We start from the raw sequence: 16608 nt of genomic DNA, 5'->3' as shown, positions 1-16608 counted from the left end.
TGATACACTGAGCATCAGCAAACTAACTTAAAAGGAATAAAGCATAAGATTGGCAAACTGCATAACAAAGCTGAGTGCAATAAAACAAATAAAAAAGAAATGTTGCATACTAATTATCCATAATGAATTTAATCATTATTACATTAAACAACTTGAAAAAAAATATTTGAATAATTAATGTACAGCATCAATAATAGATCTGTGACTTGCTGATCTCAGTGCTACCAATTGGCTGTTAGCCACAGGATGACAGAGTAAAAGGCAAACACAGCTCTTTGGTTGGTAGGGAGGCTTTTAGCATCAATGCCTGACAGAGAAGTTTACAGGATCAAAGCAGGGAGTGAAACACTTTCCTATATGAAAAGGTAACTGCTCCCTACATACATCCATCATAATTTATACAATATGCATATTTTATGAGGATTAAATGGCACAAAATCATAAGGAGAAGCGCAAGTCTTTTTCAGAAGCACTTTGAAATGCTAAGTCACAGTGTGTGCTGGTTGAGCAGCGAGCGGCAGAGGAAGGTGAATGAAGCAGGTAAAGCGTTTTGGAACACAGCTGGCTCTCCTGTCTCCTAATCAAAACCTAATAAAATCTTCTGAGAGCACATTCCTTTAAACCACTCGAGGGGACATAAGTGGCAAAGAATAACAATGGAAACTAACATCATGTTTCATGTACGCACACATACATTATAGATGCAAACACGCCAGGCAGAGATATCTATTAGTCTGTTCCTTTATGCGCTCTTTGTCGAACTGATGTGTGCGCTACAAAGAGCATCTTCGTCTCTGCATGCGTGTCTGTGTGTTTATTTGTTTTTCCCAAACAACCGTTCATCCTTTCTCCTTCATATCTGACAGGCGTGTTTGAAGTTGTTTGGATGAGCAGTTCACATATTTTGGTTAAAAGTGGACTGCATGTGAGATATTTATGGAACACCTGTGTGGTGTAGCTGCAATTACCGTGAATATATTCTCAACCTGTGGGAAACCACGCAGTGGAATCCAGGCACACTGAAAACACCTGCTAAAATAGTCATGTGAAAAAGAAAGTTTTCACGGGACAGTGCTGTCCGATGAAATGCTAACGGCACCTTCCTGTTTCTTTAAGAATTAAGAGGGTAAGTAGCAGCCGGGTGCTGCTAATCATCTGCACTTGGCTAATTGATCATCAACAATCGTGAGCACCTGTAAAAGCACATGTTTTGGCTCTTTGGTGCTCTGGAGGGTTTAAGTGTGTTAACACGTGGGATGTCCCCTCTTTCCGAGAAGCAGACATCCCAGGAAAATTCACCCTACGGTCAGACCGTGCAGTGCTCAGAGAAACTGTAAAAGATCCAAAAGCTGCTTCTCAGACTCTGCAGTCCTCAGCTAGCATGTTAAATGTTAAAGTTCATGACAGTACAATTAGAAAAAGACTGAACAAGTATGACTTGCTTGGAAATTACCTAAATTTGAGTTCCATCTGAACAAACCACAAGATTTCTGGAACAATGTCCTTTGGACAGACCAAAGTGGAGATGTTTGACTATAATGCACAGCACAACGGCACAAACACCTCATACTAACTGTCACAGATGGAGGTAGAGGTGATGATTTGGGCTTGTTCTGCAGCCACAGGAGCTGGGCGCCCTGCGGTCATTGAGTTGACCGTGAGCTCCTCTTCGTACTAACGTATTCTAGACTTAAATGTTAGGCAATTTATTTGACAGCCAACGCTTGGTTGAAACTGGATCATGCAACAGGACAATGATCTCAAACACAGCAGCAATTCTGTAACAGAATGGCCCAAAAAAAAATCAGGGTGTTGCAATGATCCAAGGTCCAAACTTCCGGCTGATTGATGGTTTGATTGCTGTGGATAAATGAATGCCTGTAAACCTCAATGAAATAAAGTAATCTTATAATGACGAGTGGACTAACAAAGTCATACAGAAAACAATTCAGCTTCATGTTATTGTTGCTGACGGTGCTTATTGAACCGTGAGATACACTATTTTCACATAACTAAAGTGGCCCAAATTTCTGTCTGTGATCGAGTTTTGTCTCCTCTCTCATGCTCATTTCTGTTTATTATCTGAGTTGTCTCTATGTTGGTCCTTTCTGTCTTCACTTTCACTTCACTCCCCCGAGAACATGGCTGGCTCTCCCTGAGCCTGCTGTAGCTGGAAGGACTGTTTGATCGTTGGTGTGCTCTCTCGAATATTCTGGGGTCTTTACCTTACAATAAAAATCGCCTTGAGATGACTGTTGTTGTGAACTGGTGATATATGTTAAAAAAAAAAGAACAAAAGAATTGAACTGAATTGAATCAACTGCCTGCAGGCGAGGGTGTTTAGGGAACACTGGTTACAGCCTGAATGTGAGATGCTGAGAGAGCACTGGAGTTAAAGCATTGGCAGACAGCCTGAAACTCACAACCTGTGAGATACATTTATCTTACTTTCAGCTAAAGAAAAGTAAGTGCATGTCCGGTGACTGTGCTACTATCTGAATATCAGCCAAACAATATTAACTAAATTGAGCAAACCTACACTACATAACTACAAATGACTTCTAACTTGTACACAGTGGATCATTATTATGGCTCATTCTGACTTTGCAGCAACACTGACCTGAAACTCCTCTCGAAGCTGAGAGGAATTACTCTGAGAATCCACTCGCAGCATCTCTTTGTAAGTGACAGCAAACTCATTCACCAGGATGGCCGTCTCTCCGCACAGACACGCCTCTAGAATAGCATCATGGATGAAGATATACTGCTCCTGAAAAGACAGCAGGTGACATAATTTAGTTCATCGTTCTGGCTTTTGAATAACACATCAAAATATGTTATCTGAAGGTTGTAAGCAACCAGATGCTAAACACTACAAATGACGCAGGTTAAAACAGAAGCAGGTGAGAAACGTAAGTAGTTGTAAATAAATAATCGAATAATAGTCAGAATGGGAGAAATCTTTCATAACCCGCCTTGTTCTGAATTAAACATGTGCTTTAATGTTAGTGGTGTATCAAGGCCGCTAGAGAATAAATAAATATTTATTTGTAAACAAACACATGCAGTGTGCATTTAATTAGTGCGCCCCTGCAAATAGCTACAAATGCAATAAACAGCCAAGTCAACGTTGGATTTACATAATAAGAGGTAAAAATGCAAATTATGTGCACATCAAAGAACAGCACGTGCCTACACAGCAAACTGACAAAGAGACAGTCTTTTCTCTAAAACTTTAGCCGTGACCTTTACATACATCTAGAAGTGGGAATATGGAAATGTACCCCCCTCACTTTTTGAATTCCCAAACAACAGAAGGAAAAAAGGAATTTTTACAAGCTTGGCTTTTCTGGGGGGGTTTGAGAAGATTATATTAAGGATCGAGATGTCACCTGCTAAATATGTGACATGTGCAAGAAATTGTGATTTCCTGGCTGCACTGCTGTCCTCACCTCCGTTTGAATCATGTTGATACGTCGAGAGCAGAGGGTTTTGACGCAGTTGTAGATATCCACCACGCCCTCACACTCGGCCATGTCCAACATGACATCCAGCACAATGTAGCAGCCGGTGCGACCTGCCCCCGCACTGCAATGGAAAGACCATCTTTTATAAGGAATTGTGTCTTAAAACATTAAAGGTCTGTGCATAGGATATGAGGGACCCATTGGCACAAATGGAACATAATATAATCATTGTGTTATAAATAAGTAATCAATATTGTTTAAATGGCTAAGAATGTGACAGATCTGCCCAATCTTATATATCTACAAAATGCAAGTACATGGGTCAAAAGTTCTCATACACTCATGGGCATGAATGTCATTGTAATTTGGGGCTTTTAATGAGCTGTTCTTTTTCCAGATGGGATTGACTGGACAGCATACATCTTTGGTGGCTTTAAAAAACAAGAAATGGCTGCTCAAGTTTGAATTTATTTTGGATTTTCTCTCATCTACACAGGGTCAAAGGTATACATATAGGCTGAAATATAGACATACTCCCCAAAATCTTTTAATTATTGGTGATTAAGATTTTAAGATGTCTCTAAACTTGCCTATTAACTACTCAGTAATGATCAGGATGGAGTACAACTCACATTATCTCTTTGCAGTATAAAAAGGATTTGTTTGAAAGGAGTCACTGTACTGGCTGATACTCAAAGCAATGGGAAAGTCTAAAGACCTCGGTGAAGATCTAAGAAGGTGAATTGTAGAGTTACGCAATTTGGAAAGTATTCTTAGAGCCATTTCTAAATAACTGCATAATACAAGATCATCAGATCAAACAAGTTATTCGGATGTGTCACTACTTTACCCGGGTTTAGAAGAAGAAAGTTGCCACCCCAGAGGAGAGGAAGTTAGGATGTTCAGGAACAACTCAAACAATAAGACTCAAGCCTACATGAACCATGAACTGGAAACTGCTGGAAACTTCAGTCAATGTCCACATTGAAACAAACTTGAAGAACTGTGGAGTTGTCAAACAAGAATGAAGCCTCTGCTTCAAAACTGTCACCTTCAAGCTCAACTGAAATTTCTGGCTGCCCACATGAACAAGCCGAAACCGGAGAAAGGTCTTATCGTCAGACGTTTATTGTCAGAACTATTAGTGGGGACGTATATATAAATATATTTGACCCTGTGAGCATCAGAGAAAATCCAAGATAAATTCAAACTTGCAAACTCAATTCTTGATTTTTAAAAACATTAAATATGTTTGCTGTACAATTCTTCCAACCCCGAAGAAAAAAAAGTTGAAAGAAATCCTTAAAAGCGCAAAATTACCATCACATTCATGCCCATGTTAGAGCGACACATAGATATCTTATAGTAGAGTGCAGCGGTTTAGTGAGAGAGAGAGATTATACATATCTGTTACGCCAACATAATGTATAACAGTTATAAATACAAAAGTTTATCAAAAGGTTATTAAAACATATATATAGCACTTGCAAGGGCTTACGGTACCTGCAGTGAACCACGACAGGGCCAGCATCAGGTGGCGTAGAAGCTTTAACCCTTCGTATAAAAGCCAACAATCCAGTGGCATGATAGGGCACCCCGTGTTCAGGCCAGGATGTGAAGTGGAACTGACGTACCTCATGCTTGGTCGAGTATCCTCTCTATCAACAGAAACACAGTGCACGTTAGTAGTTCAGGGAAAAAACAAAAACCATTGGCATTCTAATGCTAGCAATAGCCTACAGGCCTTGATCTCGCAGAAGATATGCTACAAACTATTCAGAGACTTTTTCCCTCTGTGATAGATGTGACAAATTTTTTTGGTTCAGAGTGAGGACACCCAGGACATTATTTACGCGGGGTGTTAGGTCTTCTAGGACAGTTAGGCCTCTGGGCCCCACATGTTAGGAGCAGCTGCAATCTGACAGATGTGCAGAAAGGAATTACTAAGGCTCTAGGGAGCTCAAGGAGGGGTAGCAGCTTTCTCCTTTCTTCTGGGAGGCTGCTGCAGTCACGTCCCAATTTCTTTTTCCATACAGAGATGACAAAGTAAAGCAATGCAAAGCAAAGATTTGTTGAAGACAGAAATCCAAAAAAAGAAAGTAAAAGAGCTATGAAAAACAAGCTGTCACCAGCTCGCAAACTCATGCCGATTTGAATAAGCAGCAGTTTGTGCCTGTGGAGAATGACTGTGACAGTGTGATGATAATGCTGTGTTTGTGCCACTGTCACTCCAGCACTGCTCTGAGCCCTTCCAATGAGAGATCCCCCAGGAGATTGACAGGATGGAGGCCATCAGGGGCACGGCACTGTAACAGCTATGCTGGAAAGACAGCAGGGGCATCCACAAAGCTACTGGTGTTAATTCCTCTCAGTTTAACACATGGACCTCGTGTCCATCAGCAAACCCCATCTAGTATCTAATCCCTTCTATTAATGCTCTACTTCTAATCCAAATTCCTGCTTCGCCAGGTAACATGATTAAGTTGTGTTTACATTGGTGAATCACAGAAAGAGATGAAGCAAAAACAGAACAAGATAAAAGGAATGTGTTTACGAGTAATCACAGATGATGTTCTACCAGGAAAGAGCAATCACAAACTGAGAATATAAAGAAATGCAAAACTCACCCTCTCCACAGCAAAGGTGCGAACTGTGTATTCAGCGAGTGTCTCTGTCTTAAGAAGAGTGATTTTGATGTCACCATACATCTCGGTGTCCTCTGGCCAATATTTGCAGCATTTCACCTGTTTCAAAAACGCGAAGGCGAAGTTTTAAACAATATTCAGAACTGCAAAACTGTAGAAAACGTGAGAGTAGTCAGTCTGCAGACAGAGAATAGTCAAGACACAATCTATTTTTTAAGTTTTAAACTTCTTTTTCTCCTTTTATATACTATCAGCATGTTAACAAATGGCTCACTGTGTTGCGTGAAATCGCTACCCACACTTTTATTGAGTGGATTAAGCGGGTTGGTTTATGGTTTTGTGCACAAGCCATGCATTTATAGACTCCATCATGAACCGACGGCTCTCTGCTGAATTCCCACTGACAGGCAGCGCTAACTCAAGCAAAAGATCATTGGATGTATAAGATCTTTCTCAAATCTTTTCACAAAAGACACTGGAGGCTCAGTCATCTTTACTTCCTAAAATGAAGAGTAATGGTCTGAAGGCTTAAGTTAGGGTTTGTTAGATAAATCTAAGAGCCCCCCTAGCATGTTTCCTCGTGTCAGTATTGGGTTTCTAGGGACTAAAATCCTTCCTGCGACATTTGAAATGAAAGCACTGCATTTAGAGAGATCGCATAATAAAATACTACTCTTTAAAAACACAACCAAGCCATTTTCAACAATTCATTCCAAAGTAAAGGAGATAATTGTAAAATGCATGAACACTATTCAAAATAATGAGATGATAATAATAAACATGAAGTACTCAATTTCATGGTTTAACGAGAACAGAAATTATAATGATGTGAAATTTAACAAGTTAAAAAAAAATTATTTATTTATTTATTAAAAAAAATGGGTTTTTTTTGGGGGGGGGGGGGGGGGGGTCCACACTTCAAATGATGTGGAAGAAAAAAATAACAACCTGTTCCTTTGCAGATATCTTATCTTAGACAGTAAAGAGAAGAACAACACAATAATCACATACTGAACAGCAGGGCAGTAATCTTTTTATTGTACCACCACCCAGTACAATGGAGGCAATTCTTTTTAATTTAATGGATGTGTTATTTGGATTCAGCCACACAGACCACTTCTCCAAACTGGACAAACGACTACTGTGTGATTTTCACCATCCGCCACAGTATATGTTTCTCCCGGCTCGAATGAAAAGGCTGGAATATTTAAGGTGGGATTTAAAGTAACTATGTTTATGTAGGGTAGAAAATAATACTGCTTAAGTATAGCAAGCAGAGCGTGTTCACAGACAGCAGCTCTAGCAAAGATACTGTATATATGCATTTGCAAGAATTGCAGTTTCATGATGTTTGAAATGCATGCATTCACCAAAAAACTCCACAGTAGCACACAGAGACAGGTTTGTGATGATTTCTGAACATGGTACAGAAAGTTAAAGCCATCTTTAAACAGTTTTGGCAAGGAATTGACTGAGTTCATTTATAAAAGTAAAATTCAATAGGACTTTTGGTCCATCCTTGGGCAATACTTTAAATATATTGTTTCTGTCAGATGTGCGGTCAGCCAAAGCTACAAATTAAAATTAACTTACTAAAAGCAACAAGTTGCTGTTGATGTGTGTTTACAAAGTATCCTTATATTCATCCCAGCTGCCCCCTAGCTAACAGAACCAGCCCAGTGTTGGAGCAATAGAAGTCGTCTCTGAGGCAGAAAAAAAGCCGTGGGTGCACTCGGCTTCAGAATAAAGCAAACACTACAACACAATAACATCAGTAAACTGCACGCTTTATCTGAAGATTTCTAAGACACATCTTGAAACTTCCTTTATTTTTGAAAATGCATAACAGCAATCTGAAAAAGTAAATATAACTGTCTGACTGCAGCTTAAGACATTTAATAATTTACCCTTGAACTGTCATGCAGCTGTTTTTCCTAGATTTATAGTGTACATATTATTGATTAATGCAATCTGCACCACCCTTACACAATGTCAGGCTTTTTTTAACTAACCTCATTTTAGCTTTTCTTTTGTTGTTATCACTGTTGTCTGTATCAATGTTTGAACTCTCCCATAATGACCCTTACTAGGTGCCTGTGGCACAACTTTGCTGTTAATTTATTGTTTATTGTAGACTATACTATGCTGCTGTAACACAGCAGCAGGCTAAATGAGGGATCAATAAAATAACCTCCCTGTCTAACTGGTTAGGAGGTAAATGAGACAATTATGATAGGATACAGTAAGTTGCTATCACCAAGCCAGATAAGCAGGGAAATATTCTCTTTTGGTGTTTTGCAGCATTAGCTTGGCATGAAATCGCACAATAAACTGCATGTGTGTTAAATACAGGCAGTTTAAATAAATCCACCAGAATCTTTAAATAAATCTACCAGAAGCAGATGGCTGGCTTAATGACATAAAAGGAAGGAAACAATTTGCCTGGTACTGTCCAAACAAAGGCTGAGTCACGACAGAGTAAAAATAGGACGGCAATGTCCTTGTGATTAGGAAAGAAAACAAAGCAAACAAGAATGGTGGCTGCACAAAGATTTCACTGAACCTTTGTTGCATTCAGTGACCTGTTACAACTTGTAACAGCGACCAACTGGTTGCCCAAAGGTTGAGCCGCAACACCCTCGACTTCTGACCAACCGCTTTCAATCACAAGGCAATTGCAGGGGTCACCGGGTGGGAGGCAACGTGTCTCCAAACACTCATTGTGCGAATTGAACTGACTGCAATCAATCTCAGATACATCGGTGAAAGTTTGCAGATAACTGGCATAGAATTTATAAATACAGACAGATTGCCAACATGTTGCAATCAATCTAAGTCAATCTGTGCTTCTCAGCAGTAGGGGATGAAATTCAGCTGATTGTATTCTGGTTACACGTCCAGATAATGATCTCTCTCTCTCTCTCAGGTAGAGCAGGTCCTCTACTAATCAGAAGGTTGGTGGTGCAATCCCTGGTTGCTCCAGGATATGCCAAATATCCTACGTCAAGACACTGACCCCTAGTTGGTCTTCGATTGTTTGTGATTGTCAGCAAGTTGTATAAAGCGCTTTGAGTGCTTAGGTAGAGCAGCAAAGTGCTATTTAAAGACCAGTCCATTTACCATATAAAAGCAAGGTTGTCAAGGATGTTATTCTCCACTTAAATCACCATCCAGCAGCAACTACCTATGTGTGGAGGAGTTTCTGTTTCAGTTATGAAGTTGTGACTCAATCTGAATGTAATTAACTGAATTTGTCTTTAATGTGACTTTCTGTGTATATTGGAGGGAACAGATTTGTATTTGTGTTGACGTATCACAGTTAATTGCCATATTAAAACAAATATACTGCATGTAATTGCCAACTTCCCCCCATTTATTTGCAAACTGAGCCTGCCATTTTATCGTCTTGACGCAGCAAAGCCACTTTGATGATGGCGAGTGACTGCCAGTGGTTGAAGCACTGGCCCCTGTCTCCAAAGCAACCATTTCAAAAGGGCAACGTTGCACTCGGCTCCAGTAGTTTTGTCTCCCGTGCGACTGTAGCGTAAGCTAACAAAGTCTGCAGGTCAGCACCTCTAAAACTAGTCATTTACCATACATTTAGTTTAATCTGTCCAAAAAGCTTCCAGTTCACCAGATATTATCTTTCTGCAGTACTCGTTTTTTTCCAGTCAGTGCTAACTCACCGCTGCCTGGAGCACGGCGCACAGAAATGAAAGTAGTGTTGATCTTCTCTTGTCCACTTTCATCAAAAGTGTTTAATTGCTCCTTTCACATGCTTGTGGTATCACATCATCAATAAACCATAACGGCCTTTAGGCTGGAGTTTCCATGCAGAGCAGGGTTGCAAACGCATAAAACGCCTTTCATATTGACACCAAAAAGTCCCCTCATGATAAATGTGGTCTTTTTCTGAACACTGATTGGTGACAGGGACGGGGGAGGAAAAGGAGAGTGTACATCACTTACCCTGCCAACCTCCACCAGCTTAGTGATCATGACGATGCTGAAGCAATTTTCCTGCCACACCATCCTCCAAAAATCATAGAGAGTCTCCTGCTTAGGACCTAGTGGGAATAGGGAAGAAATAACAGAGAAAGAGACAAAAACGGCAGCATCAAAGCCTGCCCTCTCAATAACGGAGTTTCTGCTGTGAAATTTTGTATTATTGCGACCTAAGTGTCCTTTCTCAGATGGCAGGGTACTGATCTTTCGAGATTGTGCCATCAATAAAGTTATTGGAAATTCCAGGCAGGCAGAAGTAAGAGGCAATGGGTGACAAAAGAACAGCAGTAGCTGATGATGAAAGCCTGGGGGACCGCCAGTCACTCACCAGGATCTGAGCAGGAGACGTTTAGGAAGTGAAAAACAGCTTTAAAAACGGGGATCACGTAGGAAGAAAAAGCTCTGAAACAGGAAAGTGCAGCTGACATCTTCTTTCTTTCCTTTACGTTTCATCTGCCTCTATCTGTTTAACAGGAGGGAAAGGAGGTGCGGGCAGAGGATGAGCAGACCCTTAGGGATCCTGTGATAGGAGCTCCCTAGAAACTTGCTCCTCCTAAGAGGGAACGCTCATATTCCTGCAGATCCCGGAGTGACCATCTGAAGCAAAAGTGCGTTTGAGCGACAGCAACTGAACTAAAGGTTCTCTGCGTGACAATGAACACATCGCTCCACATGTCACAGAGGCTAAGAAGCTATAATTAATGTGTTTAATTATTCAACTCTACTCATAATTTATTCAGTGACTTCCCTAACACAGGCTCCACGGTTTGATAGTCACACTATCACCTTTGAAATTGGCAGAGAGATGGTTTTGGCAAGGGACTGTGCATGAGTAGGATCGTTGGCTGGATCATCTTCAATTTATTAAACTTCAACAAAAGGTACTCGCTGTACTGAATTCCCGCACACACAATTACACACCACAGCCTTGCCGGGATACTCACCCTGAGTGGCGATGAAGTGGTTGGATCGATGGTAGCCCTGAAACAGAGAAGAGGGATGACATGCTGAGTAAGCGATCTGCACCATAGGCACAGCTGTATGGGTGTCTCTCTCTCTCTGTGCTTCCCTCTTCCTTCCCTTGTTCCCTACATTCCCCTCTGTAAAGCCTGGTTTCTGTCTAATTCGTCATTGCTGTCTAACCTATTGACGCCTCCAGACCGCCTCTTTACCCTCATTGACTGCGCAGACACGTGACGAACAAGCGCCGTTTCTTGAAAAACTGCTGACATCCCTAAAATAAGCTATTTATTCAGCTTGTCAGGCTAGCTAAGCAAACAATGCCTAAAAAGATATGATAAAGAACCTACAGGTGTGCATTTCTAAATTTCAGGTGTCCGGTTTATTTAGCCATCTCTGCCTCGGAGTGCCTACTCATAAAAATAAATCAATTTTCGTTGGAGATGCTATATGCACTGGGCGACGAATTAGCAACCCAAGAGGAAATTTCATCCTGAAATTCTTCCACTTGTCACAAGCCATACAGCTGGATCCGTGTCTTGCACACGTTACACATCAATGCACGACACCAGCAGTCTTCAAGAAGAAAATCAAAAGTACACAGCAAAGTTTTCTGAAAACCTTTATATCAAAGGATGTGACAACATTTGATATAGATGACAGACATTTTCATATGGCGAGTATGGGTTGAATATGAATGAACAATGAGATGTCACCTCTGCAGCCTTGAGGGGGATAAACATGACAAAGACCACCTGAGGGACTTTGAAGCATAAACCCTTTTCAGGATGAGCAAACTGTTCAAAGGAGGTCCTCCTGGAAATAAGCACTGCTTAGCTAACCTTTTAAACGAAAGGAGACAACTGCCTTGAGATTGTATGAAAACATCAGCCAGAAAACTGCATAGATGGTTCCCTGTTTGCTGAGAGGAGCAGCTGGAATGATAATTGATGCTGCAATTACTTAACTTACAGGAGTCCGTGGAGGGGGAGAAGGCAGGTCAGGAATAATCTGAGAAGACTGCCAAGCCCACAGGCTCTCATCAAATCAGTATGATGAGGCAATCCATGTTGATAACACTATTTTTTTATCTTTTTGCAGAGGGCATCTTCGTAATATTTTGAGTCCATCCACATTGCTGACGGATTGCTAAACTGAATCGCATCCACTCAGATAAATGTGGACATGTTTGAAATGGAGATGGATGACCAGTGCTGTGAGGCCTGCTATCCACAATTTCTCAGGCCCTGGCCAAACTCTATCAGCATGAATGCCAAGCTTTCTCCATATGAGACGGTTGCCATAACAACCGAAGATCCTCCATCCAGAGAGAGGACACATCTCTTTGCGTTCATTTAAAATCATGAGCTAAAAAGGGCATTTCTTTTGCATTTGATTGGTTTAATGCGCACTAACCTGATACACCCTGACCTTTGAGCATTTGTGGATAGAGGACAGTGGAAAGAGTAAGGGGGAAGGGGGTAGAGGGAAAGGGGAAATAGAGCAATGGCAGGCAGAAGAACGAGCAGTTAAGTACTTACTTCCCTGTTAATCCGAATCTACAGGGTCCGAGGTCGAGGAAGTGAGGTGGGAAGTAGAAAAGAAGACATATAGGCTAGTTAATGAAAGAAGCTTTAGGAGGTATGGTTAGAGACAGCAGGGAAGCCTGCGTGTGCATAGGTGTTGATGAGAGAACAGCAAGAATTAGCTTCATCGTGTGTTAGCGCAATGACTTTGTGTGAATCAGTGACCTAAGGCCAATCATGTTTGATCAACTCTCTTATCTCTCAGTTGTGTTTTTGTTCAAATTTGTGTTTTCTTTCCTTTTGAATTTGGCTTTAAAATTATGCAAACAGTATTTTCATTGCATCTCGCAAATTCAAAGCAGCTAGCAAGCTTATATTAGTACTCTGCTTATTTAGCATTTTGCTCTCGTTGGCAAATTCATGATGCACAGTTAAACAGGGCGGTAGTCCTGCAGTTATTCTGCATAACCAGATTGAAGGAAAAAAATGTCCATCCCGGTTTTCCCTCCAAGGCACGAGCGATAAGCAGAGTTCTGTCCTTTCCTTCTAAGATTCCTAATTATTTAAAGTAACACTCAGGTATGCCATTCAGCGTGTTAGTACGAGCTCGGGAGCAGCTTGGGAGAACAAGAAAACAGAGACTGCTTTAGGTTGCCTTCCCAATCGACTCAAAGGTTTATTTAGTACATAACAGCTTATATAGAGGAAAAAAAGGTTCGTGTGTCAGCAAGTTCTCAGTTCAAACCGGTACAGACCAAATAAGGAAACGTCTTCCTGCCTTGTGAGCAAAGAAGTATCCTGTGTGTAGTTTATCAGTTCAGCTACAATTTATGATCATCCCAGCAAAATACACTCCTAGACATAGAATACAGAGTTCTTTCATTAGTGAATTCTGAAACAAACCACCTGGCCTTTAACGAGCCTTTTTCTAAGAGATAAAGAAGGGAGGATGGGAGTAAGGAAGTGGTCTCGTCTCTGTGGTATTTTCGACCTTGGGGTACCAGCCTGTGAGTCTTACACATCAATTCTTGGGTCAGAGAGAAAGAGAAAAACAACTATTAAATGGGCCTTATTGAGTAACTCTTTTCTGTATAATATCACAATAAAACAATATCCTGTAAATGCTACCATGGTATCAAAATATCACAACACAGATGATGTCTTCTTTATTCTGCATTTGCTTTAACTCATGCACTGCATATAACACTTAACAACGGAATGTGGTGTGTTAGTTACTTATTTAGCCACAAGATTTCGATACCACACTCAAAAATTCTTTTCATTTTTTAACTTTTAGTCTTTGGCAGTCAGTTCATGAACAAAGCCGAGTACAGCTGTGCTACCGATTTGCAATGAGGAAAAAAGAAAAGGAAAAAGCATTCTCCCGTTAGGCCGGAGCTAATTATGCTTAATATTTATCACTTTAAAGCTTATTGGTGCACGCCTTACCTAACAGGACTTTTGAAACCGTACAATCCAACCAGCGCACCGAGGTCTACGAACCAACTCCTCTTGGACATTCTGAGATCCAGACTTTGAAGCAGAGTCTTTTCAGTGGTGGCTCCTAATCTTTGGAACAACTTACCTTCTTACATAAGAGCTGCACAGTGTCTCTATCATTTGAAAACACTTTGAATAACCTATTTTTTCTCCCTTGCTTTTGGGTCTAGTTGAGCGAGGAATCTTATTTTTCATACAAAAACAGCCTTATTTACCTGTTTTATTTGACTTCTAGTGTGTTTAATTAGTGACTGTTCCATAAAGTGTATATTTTATATAGCTTTTACAGCACTCTGGTTAACTGAGGCTGTTCAAATTAAGCTACAGAAATAACCTAATTTGACTCTACAGCAGTCTCAGTTTCTTGTGTGCCCCTTGGGACAATTTTCAACCACCACCCGCGACAGACCATTTCTAGAAAACAGACAACTATACCATTGTAAGAGAGATATTTTCAAATGCAAACAAGATTGGTTCATACTTTATTTCTTAGGCTTGATCATTAAAAAAGCTTTATTTGTGGGAAGTGAATGGGCTGAGCCAGAACCAAAACAACAAGAACAATAAAAAAAGTGTCATGATTCACAGCAAGCGAGTAGTTTTCATTTAAATTAGCCCATATTGAAGTTTTCCTTTATACAGTCGAGCTTACAACAGAACTGAAAATGACTCAAGTAATATCAAATAAGGGCTTCCTCTAATTTCACTGTAATATACACACTAAAAACCTTTTTACAGATTTAAATTCATAAAATCTCACTGAGGCACAAAGGCAGACTTAGTATAATTTATTAAGATTTAAACACTAAAAAAGCATGTTTGCTTTAGTTAGAATATGTGATGACTAAGTTCAGTTTGATCAGACCTTGTAAAAGCCTGCGAGTGTTGCTATCAAGGTGCTGTCCACTGTTTGGTAAGTGTGAACATTGCACAACGTGCACATGCACGACGCTACTATCCGTGCCAGAGTTCATTACCAGGAGGCAGTCTTGAGTCCAGATGAAAGCTAGAAAGTCATTCAGACATGCACTCCCGTCCTGTTAATCTGAAAGCGTCTGATCGTGTCATCGTCATATCCAAATGGAAACCCTGGACCTCACATCACATCACCAGATAGGTACTATAAGATTATGACTACATCTTTATAAATTGCTCAGATCGTCACAGAATCCTTGTAAAAGTATAAACAGCATGAACTTAAAAACATTTTTTCTTTTCATTCAGAAATAATACTCGTTTACCAGCACGATGCACTCGTTGCCTTAATGTTTGAATGTAAGACAGCCTTGCACATGCTGAAGCCATAAGAAACAGTAACATAAAGGGGAATTAGATCTTTATAACACAATGCTGTCACTTTAACAGGCAGATAAAGCCCAAAAGTGTAACATATCCCATGTCTGAAAAGGAGTTGTACTGCTTTTAAGGATTTAACATTACACCACTGTCTGTCACTTTTTCAAACAACAACAAAGGCCCTCTCTGCACTGCCTGTCACTACAGAATTGCATATGCATGCATATCTCAACACTCGCATGACAGATGAGTGTCCTCCTTGTCTGCGTATCCCAGCTAGCCATACTCGTAGGATTTGGCGCACATTGTTGGCTGCGTATGCAATCGTCATGAGGATGGGAAGAGAGGGTTAATCACACGAAGCGCAGTGTAATCATAGTTAATCCTGAAGCACCCGCAGATTCAGCTTTTGCTAATCTCCTATTGATTAACTTATCACCTTTTTTTCTGCGTGAACACTGCCCAACAACACTGTGTGAAAAGCAAGTGAACAGATTTAAATTTGGACGAAAAAAGTAGAAATTTAAAGCAAAAACTGAGAAAATCTTTGTATTTTTAGGGCCTTCTTATGCATAGAACAACAAGATATTACTGCTATTTGTTATTTACAATATTTACATAGATTAACCCAGCATGGATAAAGAGTGTAATGGTGTAAGAGTATCTTCCTGAAGTGGGAGGAGCCTGTTGAGCCCAGTTATGAGGTGAGCCCATGGAGACATTAGGTTCAATTTCTTTGCTGGGTAAATGTCATCTGTTTTAGAGTTTAAGAATTTAAATAAATATTGTAAATGTGTGTTTGTTTACTGTCACGAACACCCCAAAACTCTTGATGCAGATAAAATGCAAAGTAGCAACAGCCATTAAGCACTGCTCTGCTCTCTCTGGTCTGCAAATGCTACAAGAAGCTGGTTCAGATATGCAAAGTTCTGTACACATCAGAAAGAAAATGCAAATAACCAGTCATTAAGCGACAAAGAGAGAAAACAGAGATCCAGCACTTTGTCCCCTCTGCTCTGAAAGCACGATAATGTTTCAGAGGGAGGAAAAACTTTTCCATTTAACCTCTGGTGAAATAATCACAGGCTGTCCAAAATATGCTCCACTGCGGCTGAGTACTTACAATTCATCTCGCTGGGTCAGGGAGTAACATCACTGACACTGACACTGTAGTGGCTGCTGAGTGGTGTTTTCCCTCTAATGCCCGCA

At 40.5% G+C, this 16608-nt stretch overlaps 1 protein-coding gene across 4 annotated transcripts in view; it reads right to left on the bottom strand.

The window, feature by feature from the left end:
• The window catches only part of ptprub (protein tyrosine phosphatase receptor type Ub), a 192438-nt gene that overhangs the window by 13342 nt on the left and 162488 nt on the right, over positions 1 to 16608 (bottom strand). For 2 of the 4 annotated variants that reach the window (XM_082551134.1, XM_082551136.1), the window contains 7 exons: positions 12619 to 12636; positions 11062 to 11098; positions 10082 to 10179; positions 6095 to 6211; positions 4971 to 5125; positions 3453 to 3588; positions 2621 to 2770 (listed from right to left, as the gene is read on the bottom strand). In XM_082551134.1, the coding sequence (XP_082407260.1) occupies positions 2621 to 2770; positions 3453 to 3588; positions 4971 to 5125; positions 6095 to 6211; positions 10082 to 10179; positions 11062 to 11098; positions 12619 to 12636 (711 nt within the window). The remainder of the gene's footprint in view (positions 1 to 2620; positions 2771 to 3452; positions 3589 to 4970; positions 5126 to 6094; positions 6212 to 10081; positions 10180 to 11061; positions 11099 to 12618; positions 12637 to 16608) is intronic. The other 2 variants (XM_082551135.1, XM_082551137.1) reach the window with 1 other exon arrangement.

The sequence above is a fragment of the Aulonocara stuartgranti genome (assembly GCF_965226115.1).
Source record: "Aulonocara stuartgranti genome assembly, chromosome: 11".
Lineage (NCBI taxonomy): Eukaryota > Metazoa > Chordata > Actinopteri > Cichliformes > Cichlidae > Aulonocara > Aulonocara stuartgranti.
Note: the sequence above shows the minus strand (reverse complement) of the source record. Positions and strands in the feature narration are given on the sequence as shown.